Genomic DNA, 16,357 nt, shown 5'->3' on the forward strand with positions numbered 1-16,357 from the left:
GGTCGTTTACGAAGTGAACTCAACGAACTGTTCAAATGTAAAAATCAAGCATATTTACAAAAATTAAAATCATCACATTTTCAAGGAAACTTTTGTTGTTTTGATTTTTTTTAAATATAAAACTTAAAAAACATGAATATCTTGTTTTTTATTCTTTTAAATTCTGACAAGGATTGTTATTGAAATGACATCATTTTTGATTTATTAAAGGAGGGGTAGGTGCTAATGCAGAAGTCCAGACCACGCCCTCCACAGTTTGATTGACACCTCATCATCCGCCGTCGACATGATGTCGTTCTTTGAAATGTTTGAATGTGTGACAAGGATTCCAAGCCATAAAGTTAAAGTTCTTCTTCCACTTCGTGTCTAATCTTCCTCCTTCTTTTCATCCTCCACGATCTCTCCGGTCCTCGACCTGACCTTTCTGACCTGGTTCCACTCAAAGAATCCTCCTCTCTCCTGATCCAGATCCCGTCTGCGAGGAGGTGTCTCTGGACTCTGCTGCGCCTGAAGTTCTGCCGTCGGCTCCTCCTCGCCTCGGGGCCTCGGCTCCGGGTTGTCTTCGGCGTCCGGGCCGTACAGGCTCTCGTCGTCCTCCTGACACGAGCTGCCGGGGACGCTCTCGCCGTCCGACTGGGACAGTCGTGGGTCGGGCTGGACCTGAGGCTTCTGGGACAGATCGAAGGGCTCCTTCTGAGCGAAGCGACTCATCAGACCCTCGGGCGAGGAGAGACAGAACCTCCCTCGGGGCCGGAACACTGCAACCAGAGAAGACACGGATTATCGTGGAAGGACAAACATGATGTCGGCGAGATGTTCGTACGTCTCTCGTCCAGCCCTCGGTCCATCACGCCGTGCTTGACCTTCATGTGTCGGGTCAGGTTCCCCTTCAGCGTGAACTTGCTGGGACAGTAGAGGCACTTGAAGGGTTTGCTGTCCGAGTGCAGGTGCATGTGACCCATCAGGTTGTGCATCCGGTTGAACTCCTTCCCGCAGAGCTGCAGCACAAGAGAAGTTCATGACTCGACGCACACTTTAGAGTTTCATTTTGTTACTTTCGTCTGAACATGTTTCTCTTCATGCATGTGACGTATTTATGGCCATGATGATGACCTTGAGACGCGATGAACTCGTGGAACCAAAGTACTATTTAAAAGTACTACTTAAAAGTACTATTTAAAAGTACAATTTAAAAGCACTATTTAAAAGCACTATTTGAAAGTACTATTTAAAAGTACAATTTAAAAGCACTATTTAAAAGCACTATTTGAAAGTACTATTTAAAAGTATTATTTAAAAGTACTATTTAAAAGTAATATGTAAAAGTACTGTTTAAAAGTTCTACTTAGAAGCACTATTTAAAGGTACTATTTAAAAGTACAATTTAAAAGCACTATTTAAAGGTACTATTTAAAAGCACTATTTGAAAGTACTATTTAAAAGTATTACTTAAAAGTACTATTTAAAAGTAATATTTAAAAGTACTTTTTAAAAGTAATATTTAAAAGCACTATTTAAAGGCACTATTTAAAAGTACAATTTAAAAGCACCATTTAAAAGTACTATTTAAAAGTATTATTTAAAAGTACAATTTAAAAGTACTTTTTAAAGATTGAATAATGTTTTGACTTGAGAACATTTACTGGACGATCGACAGGCAACAAGTACATGATGAGCAGAAGTTTAAAAATAAAGAAACATGTAATTCAAGTAGATGTAAAAAGGAGACACTGAAGAAAAATCAACATGAAAGAAAAGATCTAAACATCAACAAACACTTTATATGAACAAAGTGCAACAAAGAGTAAACAGAGTAGTTAGCTGTTAGCTGTTAGCTGTTAGCTGTTAGCTGTTAGCTGTTAGCTGTTAGCTGTTAGCTGTTAGCTGTTAGCTGTTATGAATTTCATTCATATTATTATTAACAAATGTTTGTTAAATGTTTGAAAATGTATTTCAACGACTGCCTCTTGTTTAATAAAACATAGTTAGTTTTATCTTCATGGTTATGCTAAAGAAAACTTTAGTCAAAAATGTTGTATTTTGAAAGAAAAGTAATAATAAAATAAATTGTGCTGTTATTAGAACGATCACTAACTGATAATAATGAAACAATGATGTTGGTTTATTTCCTGAAGTTTATTGTTGAATATATTCCTAAAGAGTTCTTTCATCTTCTATTGAGATGTATTTGTGTCGCATAAAAACAAATCAAGTTTTTTATTCGTCCGTTTGATCCTATTTCCTCCCAATTCCCCGTCAGATGATTGACTCGCGCGCCTGGACACGTAACCGTGAATGAATGCGTCAACATTCCTGATCTCCATCCCATTGTTTTTCCTTGTTTCCGTCCTCCATCCCTCGCTCTCCGTCCAGCGCAGAAAGGAGGGAGAGGAAGTGAGAAGGAGGGCAGGGAAGGCAACTCCTCTGCTGTCCTTCCTCTGCATTCTTTCTTGTGAGGGTGGTCCTTCCTTCAGGAGGAGAGAAGGACTCACGAGTGTCCGAGAGGAGCGTGAGAAAACAGGAAGCTCCTCAGCAGAGAGAGCGCGAGATGAAATCTATTTGTGGCCCTCGTTCTCTGGAGAGAGCCATTGTTGGAGAGCGATATCCTTCCTACCAAGGAGCCTCCTTGATATCTGCTCATCACTCCTTCACTCTCCAGCACGTTCCTCACAGAGACTGACCTTGCATCTGTAGGGCTTGATGTCCGAGTGGACGATCATGTGGGCCTTCAGCGTCTGCTTCTGCACGAAGCTCTTCAGACACACCTGGCACTGGTAGGCCCGGACGTTGGTGTGGATCAGCACGTGACGCTTCATGTTCGCCAACAAGGTGAACTCACGGCCGCAGATACGACACTTGTGCTCCTTCACGCCCTGGAGGAGAACGTCTTAGTGGTGTGTCCAGGTGTCAATCATTTCAAGATACCAATACTTTCAAGACTTGGTTAACATGTGAGAGCAACAGTCTGGTTTCACGCCTGGAAAGAGTCGTGGAAACTGATGCAGTTTATAAGAATGTTGGGAGAGAAATACAGAGAAGGTCAGAGGTCATTGTCCCTTTGTAGAAGAAGCCTATGACAGGTTAGGACATGTATGTTAGACTGGTGCAGGACATGTATGTTAGACTGGTGCAGGACATGTATGTTAGACTGGTGCAGGACATGTATGTTAGACTGGTGCAGGACATGTATGTTAGACTGGTGCAGGACATGTATGTTAGACTGGTGCAGGACATGTATGTTAGACTGGTGCAGGACATGTATGTTAGACTGGTGCAGGACATGTATGTTAGACTGGTGCAGGACATGTATGTTAGACTGGTGCAGGACATGTATGTTAGACTGGTGCAGGACATGTATGTTAGACTGGTGCAGGACATGTATGTTAGACTGGTGCAGGACATGTATGTTAGACTGGTGCAGGACATGTATGTTAGACTGGTGCAGGACATGTATGTTAGACTGGTGCAGGACATGTATGTTAGACAGGTGCAGGACATGTATGTTAGACTGGTGCAGGACATGTATGATAGACTGATGCAGGACATGTATGTTAGACTGGTGCAGGACATGTATGTTAGACTGGTGCAGGACATGTATGTTAGACTGGTGCAGGACATGTATGTTAGACTGGTGCAGGACATGTATGTTAGACTGGTGCAGGACATGTATGTTAGACTGGTGCAGGACATGTATGCTAGACTGGTGCAGGACATGTATGATAGACTGATGCAGGACATGTATGTTAGACTGGTGCAGGACATGTATGATAGACTGGTGCAGGACATGTATGTTAGACTGGTGCAGGACATGTATGTTAGACTGGTGCAGGACATGTATGTTAGACTGGTGCAGGACATGTATGTTAGACTGGCGCAGGACATGTATGTTAGACTGGTGCAGGACATGTATGTTAGACTGGTGCAGGACATGTATGTTAGACTGGTGCAGGACATGTATGATAGACTGATGCAGGACATGTATGTTAGACTGGTGCAGGACATGTATGTTAGACTGGTGCAGGACATGTATGTTAGACTGGTGCAGGACATGTATGTTAGACTGGTGCAGGACATGTATGTTAGACTGGTGCAGGACATGTATGTTAGACTGGTGCAGGACATGTATGATAGACTGATGCAGGACATGTATGTTAGACTGGTGCAGGACATGTATGTTAGACTGGTGCAGGACATGTATGTTAGACTGGTGCAGGACATGTATGTTAGACTGGTGCAGGACATGTATGTTAGACTGGTGCAGGACATGTATGATAGACTGATGCAGGACATGTATGTTAGACTGGTGCAGGACATGTATGTTAGACTGGTGCAGGACATGTATGATAGACTGGTGCAGGACATGTATGTTAGACTGGTGCAGGACATGTATGTTAGACTGGTGCAGGACATGTATGTTAGACTGGTGCAGGACATGTATGTTAGACTGGTGCAGGACATGTATGTTAGACTGGTGCAGGACATGTATGTTAGACTGGTGCAGGACATGTATGTTAGACTGGTGCAGGACATGTATGATAGACTGATGCAGGACATGTATGTTAGACTGGTGCAGGACATGTATGTTAGACTGGTGCAGGACATGTATGTTAGACTGGTGCAGGACATGTATGTTAGACTGTTGCAGGACATGTATGTTAGACTGGTGCAGGACATGTATGTTAGACTGGTGCAGGACATGTATGATAGACTGGTGCAGGACATGTATGATAGACTGGTGCAGGACATGTATGTTAGACTGGTGCAGGACATGTATGTTAGACTGGTGCAGGACATGTATGTTAGACAGGTGCAGAACATGTATGTTAGACTGGTGCAGGACATGTATGTTAGACTGGTGCAGGACATGTATGATAGACTGATGCAGGACATGTATGTTAGACTGGTGCAGGACATGTATGTTAGACTGGTGCAGGACATGTATGATAGACTGGTGCAGGACATGTATGTTAGACTGGTGCAGGACATGTATGTTAGACTGGTGCAGGACATGTATGTTAGACTGGTGCAGGACATGTATGTTAGACTGGTGCAGGACATGTATGTTAGACTGGTGCAGGACATGTATGATAGACTGATGCAGGACATGTATGTTAGACTGGTGCAGGACATGTATGTTAGACTGGTGCAGGACATGTATGATAGACTGATGCAGGACATGTATGTTAGACTGGTGCAGGACATGTATGTTAGACTGGTGCAGGACATGTATGTTAGACTGGTGCAGGACATGTATGTTAGACTGGTGCAGGACATGTATGTTACACTGGTGCAGGACATGTATGTTAGACTGGTGCAGGACATGTATGTTAGACTGGTGCAGGACATGTATGTTAGACTGGTGCAGGACATGTATGTTAGACTGGTGCAGGACATGTATGTTAGACTGGTGCAGGACATGTATGATAGACTGGTGCAGGACATGTATGTTAGACTGGTGCAGGACATGTATGTTAGACTGGTGCAGGACATGTATGATAGACTGGTGCAGGACATGTATGTTAGACTGGTGCAGGACATGTATGATAGACTGGTGCAGGACATGTATGTTAGACTGGTGCAGGACATGTATGTTAGACTGGTGCAGGACATGTATGATAGACTGGTGCAGGACATGTATGATAGACTGGTGCAGGACATGTATGTTAGACTGGTGCAGGACATGTATGTTAGACTGGTGCAGGACATGTATGTTAGACTGGTGCAGGACATGTATGATAGACTGGTGCAGGACATGTATGATAGACTGGGCAGGACATGTATGTTAGACTGGTGCAGGACATGTATGTTAGACTGGTGCAGGACATGTATGTTAGACTGGTGCAGGACATGTATGTTAGACTGGTGCAGGACATGTATGATAGACTGGTGCAGGACATGTATGTTAGACTGGTGCAGGACATGTATGTTAGACTGGTGCAGGACATGTATGTTAGACTGGTGCAGGACATGTATGTTAGACTGGTGCAGGACATGTATGATAGACTGGTGCAGGACATGTATGTTAGACTGGTGCAGGACATGTATGTTAGACTGGTGCAGGACATGTATGTTAGACTGGTGCAGGACATGTATGATAGACTGGTGCAGGACATGTATGTTAGACTGGTGCAGGACATGTATGTTAGACTGGTGCAGGACATGTATGTTAGACTGGTGCAGGACATGTACGATAGACTGGTGCAGGACATGTATGTTAGACTGGTGCAGGACATGTATGTTAGACTGGTGCAGGACATGTATGTTAGACTGGTGCAGGACATGTATGATAGACTGGTGCAGGACATGTATGATAGACTGGGCAGGACATGTATGTTAGACTGGTGCAGGACATGTATGTTAGACAGGTGCAGGACATGTATGTTAGACTGGTGCAGGACATGTATGATAGACTGGTGCAGGACATGTATGTTAGACAGGTGCAGGACATGTATGTTAGACTGGTGCAGGACATGTATGTTAGACAGGTGCAGGACATGTATGTTAGACAGGTGCAGGACATGTATGTTAGACTGGTGCAGGACATGTATGTTAGACAGGTGCAGGACATGTATGTTAGACTGGTGCAGGACATGTATGTTAGACTGGTGCAGGACATGTATGATAGACTGGTGCAGGACATGTATGTTAGACAGGTGCAGGACATGTATGTTAGACTGGTGCAGGACATGTATGTTAGACAGGTGCAGGACATGTATGTTAGACAGGTGCAGGACATGTATGTTAGACAGGTGCAGGACATGTATGTTAGACTGGTGCAGGACATGTATGTTAGACAGGTGCAGGACATGTATGTTAGACAGGTGCAGGACATGTATGTTAGACTGGTGCAGGACATGTATGTTAGACTGGTGCAGGACATGTATGTTAGACAGGTGCAGGACATGTATGTTAGACTGGTGCAGGACATGTATGTTAGACAGGTGCAGGACATGTATGTTAGACTGGGCAGGACATGTATGTTAGACAGGTGCAGGACATGTATGTTAGACTGGGCAGGACATGTATGTTAGACTGGGCAGGACATGTATGTTAGACTGGTGCAGGACATGTATGATAGACTGGTGCAGGACATGTATGTTAGACTGGTGCAGGACATGTATGTTAGACTGGTGCAGGACATGTATGTTAGACAGGTGCAGGACATGTATGTTAGATTGGTGCAGGACATGTATGTTAGACAGGTGCAGGACATGTATGTTAGACTGGTGCAGGACATGTATGTTAGACAGGTGCAGGACATGTATGTTAGACTGGTGCAGGACATGTATGTTAGACAGGTGCAGGACATGTATGTTAGACTGGTGCAGGACATGTATGTTAGACTGGTGCAGGACATGTATGATAGACTGGTGCAGGACATGTATGTTAGACTGGTGCAGGACATGTATGTTAGACAGGTGCAGGACATGTATGTTAGACTGGTGCAGGACATGTATGTTAGACTGGTGCAGGACATGTATGTTAGACTGGTGCAGGACATGTATGATAGACTGGACAGGAGGTCAACGAGAAGGTTCATGGATGTAGAGAAACATGAAGATGGTGTGAGGGACACAGAGAACATGAAGATGGTGTGAGGGACACAGAGAACATGAAGTTGGTGTGAGGGACACAGAGAACATGAAGATGGCGTGAGGGACACAGAGAACATGAAGATGGTGTGAGGGACACAGAGAACATTAAGATGGTGTGAGGGACACAGAGAACATGAAGATGGTGTGAGGGACACAGAGAACATGAAGATGGTGTGAGGGACACAGAGAACGTTAAGATGGTGTGAGGGACACAGAGAACATGAAGATGGTGTGAGGGACACAGAGAACATGAAGATGGTGTGAGGGACACAGAGAACATTAAGATGGTGTGAGGGACACAGAGAACATGAAGATGGTGTGAGGGACACAGAGAACATGAAGATGGTGTGAGGGACACAGAGAACATGAAGATGGTGTGAGGGACACAGAGAACATGAAGTTGGTGTGAGGGACACAGAGAACATGAAGATGGTGTGAGGGACACAGAGAACATGAAGATGGTGTGAGGGACACAGAGAACATGAAGTTGGTTTGAGGGACACAGAGAACATGAAGATGGTGTGAGGGACACAGAGAACATGAAGATGGTGTGAGGGACACAGAGAACATGAAGATGGTGTGAGGGACACAGAGAACATGAAGATGGTGTGAGGGACAGAGAGAACATTAAGATGGTGTGAGGGACACAGAGAACATGAAGTTGGTGTGAGGGACACAGAGAACATGAAGATGGCGTGAGGGACACAGAGAACATGAAGATGGTGTGAGGGACACAGAGAACATTAAGATGGTGTGAGGGACACAGAGAACATGAAGATGGTGTGAGGGACACAGAGAACATGAAGATGGTGTGAGGGACACAGAGAACATGAAGATGGCGTGAGGGACACAGAGAACATGAAGATGGTGTGAGGGACACAGAGAACATTAAGATGGTGTGAGGGACACAGAGAACATGAAGATGGTGTGAGGGACACAGAGAACATTAAGATGGTGTGAGGGACACAGAGAACATGAAGATGGTGTGAGGGACACAGAGAACATTAAGATGGTGTGAGGGACACAGAGAACATGAAGCTGGTGTGAGGGACACAGAGAACATGAAGTTGGTGTGAGGGACACAGAGAACATGAAGATGGCGTGAGGGACACAGAGAACATGAAGATGGTGTGAGGGACACAGAGAACATTAAGATGGTGTGAGGGACACAGAGAACATGAAGATGGTGTGAGGGACACAGAGAACATTAAGATGGTGTGAGGGACACAGAGAACATGAAGATGGTGTGAGGGACACAGAGAACATGAAGATGGTGTGAGGGACACAGAGAACATTAAGATGGTGTGAGGGACACAGAGAACATGAAGATGGTGTGAGGGACACAGAGAACATGAAGATGGTGTGAGGGACACAGAGAACATGAAGATGGTGTGAGGGACACAGAGAACATGAAGTTGGTGTGAGGGACACAGAGAACATGAAGATGGTGTGAGGGACACAGAGAACATGAAGATGGTGTGAGGGACACAGAGAACATGAAGTTGGTTTGAGGGACACAGAGAACATGAAGATGGTGTGAGGGACACAGAGAACATGAAGATGGTGTGAGGGACACAGAGAACATGAAGATGGTGTGAGGGACACAGAGAACATGAAGATGGTGTGAGGGACACAGAGAACATGAAGATGGTGTGAGGGACACAGAGAACATTAAGATGGTGTGAGGGACACAGAGAACATGAAGATGGTGTGAGGGACACAGAGAACATTAAGATGGTGTGAGGGACACAGAGAACATGAAGATGGTGTGAGGGACACAGAGAACATGAAGATGGTGTGAGGGACACAGAGAACATGAAGATGGTGTGAGGGACACAGAGAACATGAAGATGGTGTGAGGGACACAGAGAACATGAAGATGGTGTTAGGGACACAGAGAACATGAAGATGGTGTGAGGGACACAGAGAACATGAAGATGGTGTGAGGGACACAGACAACATGAAGATGGTGTGAGGGACACAGAGAACATTAAGATGGTGTGAGGGACACAGAGAACATGAAGATGGTGTGAGGGACACAGAGAACATGAAGATGGTGTGAGGGACACAGAGAACATGAAGATGGTGTGAGGGACACAGAGAACATGAAGTTGGTGTGAGGGACACAGAGAACATGAAGATGGTGTGAGGGACACAGAGAACATTAAGATGGTGTGAGGGACAAAGAGAACATTAAGATGGTGTGAGGGACACAGAGAACATGAAGATGGTGTGAGGGACACAGAGAACATGAAGCTGGTGTGAGGGACACAGAGAACATGAAGCTGATGTGAGGGACACAGAGAACATGAAGATGGTGTGAGGGACACAGAGAACATGAAGCTGATGTGAGGGACACAGAGAACATTAAGATGGTGTGAGGGACAAAGAGAACATTAAGATGGTGTGAGGGACACAGAGAACATGAAGATGGTGTGAGGGACACAGAGAACATTAAGATGGTGTGAGGGACAAAGAGAACATTAAGATGGTGTGAGGGACACAGAGAACATGAAGATGGTGTGAGGGACACAGAGAACATGAAGCTGGTGTGAGGGACACAGAGAACATGAAGCTGATGTGAGGGACACAGAGAACATGAAGATGGTGTGAGGGACACAGAGAACATGAAGATGGTGTGAGGGACACAGAGAACATGAAGCTGGTGTGAGGGACACGGAGAACATGAAGCTGATGTGAGGGACACAGAGAACATGAAGATGGTGTGAGGGACACGGAGAACATGAAGCTGATGTGAGGGACACAGAGAACATGAAGATGGTGTGAGGGACACAGAGAACATGAAGATGGTGTGAGGGACACAGAGAACATGACGTTGGAGGAGGTTGAAGCTCAGGGAAGAAGAAGGTCAAGATGGCGTCGCAGTCCGACCTTGTGCGTGAGCGTGTGCTGCTTCAGATGGTGCGACTGGATGAACTCCATCCCACACTCGCTGCAGATGTGAGGCCGGATGTCCTGGTGCTTCATCATGTGGTTCTGCAGCTGACTGGGATACTGGAAGCTCTTGTGGCATTCTGAGCACCTGGAGAAGAACCATCATCGATCATCTCCACACGTGTCTTTAGTCATGAGGTGTGGGTCTGACCTGTACAAAGTTGTGTAGTAGTCATGAAGGTGTGAGTCTGACCTGTACAAAGTTGTGTAGTCGTCAAGAAGGTGTGAGCTGACCTGTACAAAGTTGTGTAGTCGTCATGAAGGTGTGGGTCTGACCTGTACAAAGTTGTGTAGTAGTCATGAAGGTGTGGGTCAGACCTGTACAAAGTTGTGTAGTCGTCAAGAAGGTGTGAGTCTGACCTGTACAAAGTTGTGTAGTAGTCAGGAAGGTGTGAGTCTGACCTGTACAAAGTTGTGTAGTTGTGGGTCTGACCTGTACACAGTTGTGTAGTTGTGGGTCTGACCTGTACGAAGTTGTGTAGTTGTGGATCTGACCTATACAAAGTTGTGTAGTCGTCATGAGGTGTGGGTCTGACCTGTACACAGTTGTGTAGTTGTGGGTCTGACCTGTACGAAGTTGTGTAGTTGTGGGTTTGACCTGTACACAGTTGTGTAGTTGTGGGTCTGACCCTTACGAAGTTGTGTAGTTGTCATGAGGTGTGGGTCTGACCTGTACACAGTTGTGTAGTTGTGGGTCTGACCTGTACACAGTTGTGTAGTTGTGGGTCTGACCTGTACGAAGTTGTGTAGTTGTGGGTCTGACCTGTACACAGTTGTGTAGTTGTGGGTCTGACCCGTATGAAGTTGTGTAGTTGTCATGAGGTGTGGGTCTGACCTGTACACAGTTGTGTAGTTGTGGGTCTGACCTGTACGATGTTGTGTAGTTGTGGGTCTGACCTGTACACAGTTGTGTAGTTGTGGGTCTGACCTGTACGATGTTGTGTAGTTGTGGGTCTGACCTGTACACAGTTGTGTAGTTGTGGGTCTGACCTGTACACAGTTGTGTAGTTGTGGGTCTGACCTGTACGATGTTGTGTAGTTGTGGGTCTGACCTGTACACAGTTGTGTAGCTGTGGGTCTGACCTGTACACAGTTGTGTAGTTGTGGGTCTGACCTGTAGGAAGTGGGTCCTCGATGGACGCTCAGGTGTCTCTTCAACTGGGCCAGCGAAGGGAAGTCCAGTCCGCACTCGACGCAGATGTTCTCCTGGTTCTTCTCGTGCTTCATCTCATGAGTCCTCAGTTCACTCGGGTAAGCGAAGCCTCGACCGCAGACGCTGCAGCTGCCGGAGAAGAATGTCTGTGTTGAAGCAAGAACTCGCTGGAGACCTCGGCTCCTATAAACATAAACTGTACTATAAACTATAAATATAATATAAATACAAATATCTTCGTAGTAAAACATATTTTCGTAGTAAAACATATTTTCGTAGTAAAACATATTTTCGTAGTAAAACATATTTTTGTAGTAAAACATATTTTCGTAGTAAAACATATTTTTGTAGTAAAAAATATCTTCGTAGTAAAACATATTTTCGTAGTAAAACATATTTTTGTAGTAAAACATATTTTCGTAGTAAAACATATTTTCGTAGTAAAACATATTTTTGTAGTAAAACATATTTTCGTAGTAAAACATATCTTCGTAGTAAAACATATTTTTGTAGTAAAACATATTTTCGTAGTAAAACATATCTTCGTAGTAAAACATATTTTTGTAGTAAAACATATTTTTGTAGTAAAACATATTTTCGTAGTAAAACATATCTTCGTAGTAAAACATATTTTTGTAGTAAAACATATCTTCGTAGTAAAACATATTTTCGTAGTAAAACATATCTTCGTAGTAAAACATATTTTCGTAGTAAAACATATTTTTGTAGTAAAACATATTTTCGTAGTAAAACATATTTTCGTAGTAAAACATATTTTTGTAGTAAAACATATTTTCGTAGTAAAACATATTTTCGTAGTAAAACATATTTTTGTAGTAAAACATATTTTTGTAGTAAAACACTTTTTCAAAATACGAATATTTTCGGATTAAAACATATTTTCGAAACAAAAATATTTTCGAAACATAAATATTTTCGTAGTAAAACATATTTTCGTAGTAAAACATATTTTTGTAGTAAAACATATTTTCGTAGTAAAACATATTTTCGTAGTAAAACATATTTTTGTAGTAAAACATATTTTCGTAGTAAAACATATTTTTGTAGTAAAACATATCTTCGTAGTAAAACATATTTTCGTAGTAAAACATATTTTTGTAGTAAAACATATTTTCGTAGTAAAACATATTTTCGTAGTAAAACATATTTTTGTAGTAAAACATATTTTCGTAGTAAAACATATCTTCGTAGTAAAACATATTTTTGTAGTAAAACATATTTTCGTAGTAAAACATATCTTCGTAGTAAAACATATTTTTGTAGTAAAACATATCTTCGTAGTAAAACATATTTTCGTAGTAAAACATATCTTCGTAGTAAAACATATTTTTGTAGTAAAACATATCTTCGTAGTAAAACATATTTTCGTAGTAAAACATATCTTCGTAGTAAAACATATTTTCGTAGTAAAACATATTTTTGTAGTAAAACATATTTTCGTAGTAAAACATATTTTCGTAGTAAAACATATTTTTGTAGTAAAACATATTTTCGTAGTAAAACATATTTTCGTAGTAAAACATATTTTTGTAGTAAAACATATTTTTGTAGTAAAACACTTTTTCAAAATACGAATATTTTCGGATTAAAACATATTTTCGAAACAAAAATATTTTCGAAACATAAATATTTTCGTAGTAAAACATATTTTCGGATAAAAACATATTTTCGTAGTAAAACATATTTTCGTAGTAAAACATATTTTTGTAGTAAAACATATTTTCGTAGTAAAACATATTTTCGTATTAAAACATATTTTTGTAGTAAAACATATTTTTGTAGTAAAACATATTTTCGTAGTAAAACATATTTTTGTAGTAAAACATATTTTCGTAGTAAAACATATTTTTGTAGTAAAACATATTTTTGTAGTAAAACATATTTTCGTAGTAAAACATATTTTTGTAGTAAAACACTTTTTCAAAATACGAATATTTTCGGATTAAAATATATTTTCGAAACACAAATACTTTCGAAACACAAATATTTTCGAGTAAAACATATTTTCGGTTAAAAACACCAATCTTTAAAAACACCGATCTTTAAAAACACCGATCTTTAAAAACACCGATCTTTAAAAACACCGATCTTTAAAAACACCGATCTTTGAAAACACCGATCTTTGAAAACACCGATCTTTGAAAACACCGATCTTTAAAAACACCGATCTTTAAAAACACCGATCTTTGAAAACACCGATCTTTGAAAACACCGATCTTTGAAAACACCGATCTTTAAAAACACCGATCTTTGAAAACACCGATCTTTGAAAACACCGATCTTTGAAAACACCGATCTTTAAAAACACCGATCTTTAAAAACACCGATCTTTGAAAACACCGATCTTTGAAAACACCGATCTTTGAAAACACCGATCTTTAAAAACACCGATCTTTAAAAACACCGATCTTTGAAAACACCGATCTTTGAAAACACCGATCTTTGAAAACACCGATCTTTAAAAACACCGATCTTTGAAAACACCGATCTTTGAAAACACCGATCTTTAAAAACACCGATCTTTGAAAACACCGATCTTTGAAAACACCGATCTTTGAAAACACCGATCTTTGAAAACACCGACCTCAGGTGAACACGCACCTGTAGGGCTTGACGCTGCTGTGCTGCATCATGTGTCTCTTCAGGTGACTGGTCTGCGTGAAGCTCTTCAGACACACCTGGCACTTGTGTGGCCTCACGCCGCGGTGCGTCAGCAGGTGAGTGTGCAGGTGACTCAGCTGCTTGAACATCTTGCCGCACAGGTGACAGGTGTGCGGTTTGATGCCGCTGTGGCCCAGGATGTGCGTCACCAGGTTGTACTTGGACGTGTAGGACTTCTCGCACATGCGGCACTTCCAGCGCTTCTGCTCGCCCACCTCCACGCAGTAGCTGTCGTCCACCTGCACCTTCTCGGAGGGCGACACGGGGCGAGGCCGTGGCTCGGCTCTGAAGAAGGAGGGGAAGGTGAGGACGGGGCGCGGCAGGAAGAAGGGGAACGGCAGGTGCAGCGGAGGGTAGAGCGGAGGGTGGAGCAGGAACGGAGGTGAAGGCCACACCGAGCTCAGAGGCTCTTGTTTCACCTGCACAGGTAAGAGCGACCTCTGCTGGAGTCGACTCAGCTCGATCATCCCAGGAGTCAAGGTCGGGAAGGTTCTGTGAAGGTGGTCCTCTGACGCCCGGAGCTCGTCCTCGACCCTCTCCGGACCTGCTTCTTCTGAGGAGCTCATCCTGGAGGGAGTCCTCTTCCGTTTGTGAGAACCTTCTCTCTGAGGAACCAGGGAGTCCAGACCCTCAGCCCTCCTCGCCTCACAGACCCAGGACCTGCTGCACGAGGTCGGGGATGGAAGGTCGTCCATGTGGAGCCTGAAGGACCAGAGACAGATTCAGATGAAAAACGTTCACGTGGAAACTTCTGTGACCTTTTCTCCTGAACCTCGACCTCATGACCTTCATCTCTGACTCTGATGTCAACAGTTGTTTTATCTTTATATCCTTGAATCAAATTATGAACATTTTCAAATTATGAACATTTTCAAATTATGAACATTTTCAAATTACGAACATTTTCAAATTACGAACATTTTCAAATTACGAACATTTTCAAATTATGAACATTTTCAAATTATGAACATTTTCAAATTATGAACATTTTCAAATTATGAACATTTTCAAATTACGAACATTTTCAAATTATGAACATTTTCAAATTACGAACATTTTCAAATTACGAACATTTTCAAATTATGAACATTTTCAAATTGTGAACATTTTCAAATTATGAACATTTTCAAATTATGAACATTTTCAAATTGTGAACATTTTCTAATTATGAACATTTTCAAATTGTGAACATTTTCAAATTATGAACATTTTCAAATTATGAACATTTTCAAATTGTGAACATTTTCAAATTATGAACATTTTCAAATTATGAACATTTTCAAATTACGAACATTTTCAAATGATGAACATTTTCAAGATACGAACATTTTCAAATTATGAACATTTTCAAATTATGAACATTTTCAAATTGTGAACATTTTCAAATTATGAACATTTTCAAATTATGAACATTTTCAAATTACGAACATTTTCAAATGATGAACATTTTCAAGATACGAACATTTTCAAATTATGAACATTTTCAAATTATGAACATTTTCAAATTATGAACATTTTCAAGATACGAACATTTTCAAATTATGAACATTTTCAAATTATGAACATTTTCAAATTATGAACATTTTCAAGATACGAACATTTTCAAATTGTGAACATTTTCAAATGATGAACATTTTCAAGATACGAACATTTTCAAATTATGAACATTTTCAAATTATGAACATTTTCAAATTGTGAACATTTTCAAATTATGAACATTTTCAAATTATGAACATTTTCAAATTACGAACATTTTCAAATGATGAACATTTTCAAGATACGAACATTTTCAAATTATGAACATTTTCAAATTATGAACATTTTCAAGATACGAACATTTTCAAATTATGAACATTTTCAAATTATGAACATTTTCAAATTATGAACATTTTCAAGATACGAACATTTTCAAATTGTGAACATTTTCAAATTATGAACATTTTCAAATTATGAACATTTTCAAATTATGAAC

General features: G+C 41.4%; 1 protein-coding gene across 1 annotated transcript in view; it reads right to left on the reverse strand.

Moving 5' to 3' along the window:
- Positions 1-16,357, reverse strand: part of znf366 (zinc finger protein 366) — an 18,218-nt gene continuing 1,861 nt past the window's right edge. Inside the window, exons 2-7 of the mRNA XM_087785713.1 lie at positions 14,326-15,087; positions 11,665-11,832; positions 10,488-10,638; positions 2,682-2,873; positions 824-998; positions 1-758 (exon numbers count right to left, since the gene is read on the reverse strand). Coding sequence (XP_087641839.1) covers positions 367-758; positions 824-998; positions 2,682-2,873; positions 10,488-10,638; positions 11,665-11,832; positions 14,326-15,080 — 1,833 coding nt within the window. The 5' untranslated portion in view covers positions 15,081-15,087 and the 3' untranslated portion in view covers positions 1-366. The remainder of the gene's footprint in view (positions 759-823; positions 999-2,681; positions 2,874-10,487; positions 10,639-11,664; positions 11,833-14,325; positions 15,088-16,357) is intronic.

The sequence above is a fragment of the Callionymus lyra genome, chromosome 1 (assembly GCF_982586985.1).
Source record: "Callionymus lyra chromosome 1, fCalLyr1.hap1.1, whole genome shotgun sequence".
NCBI classification, from domain to species: Eukaryota; Metazoa; Chordata; class Actinopteri; order Syngnathiformes; family Callionymidae; genus Callionymus; species Callionymus lyra.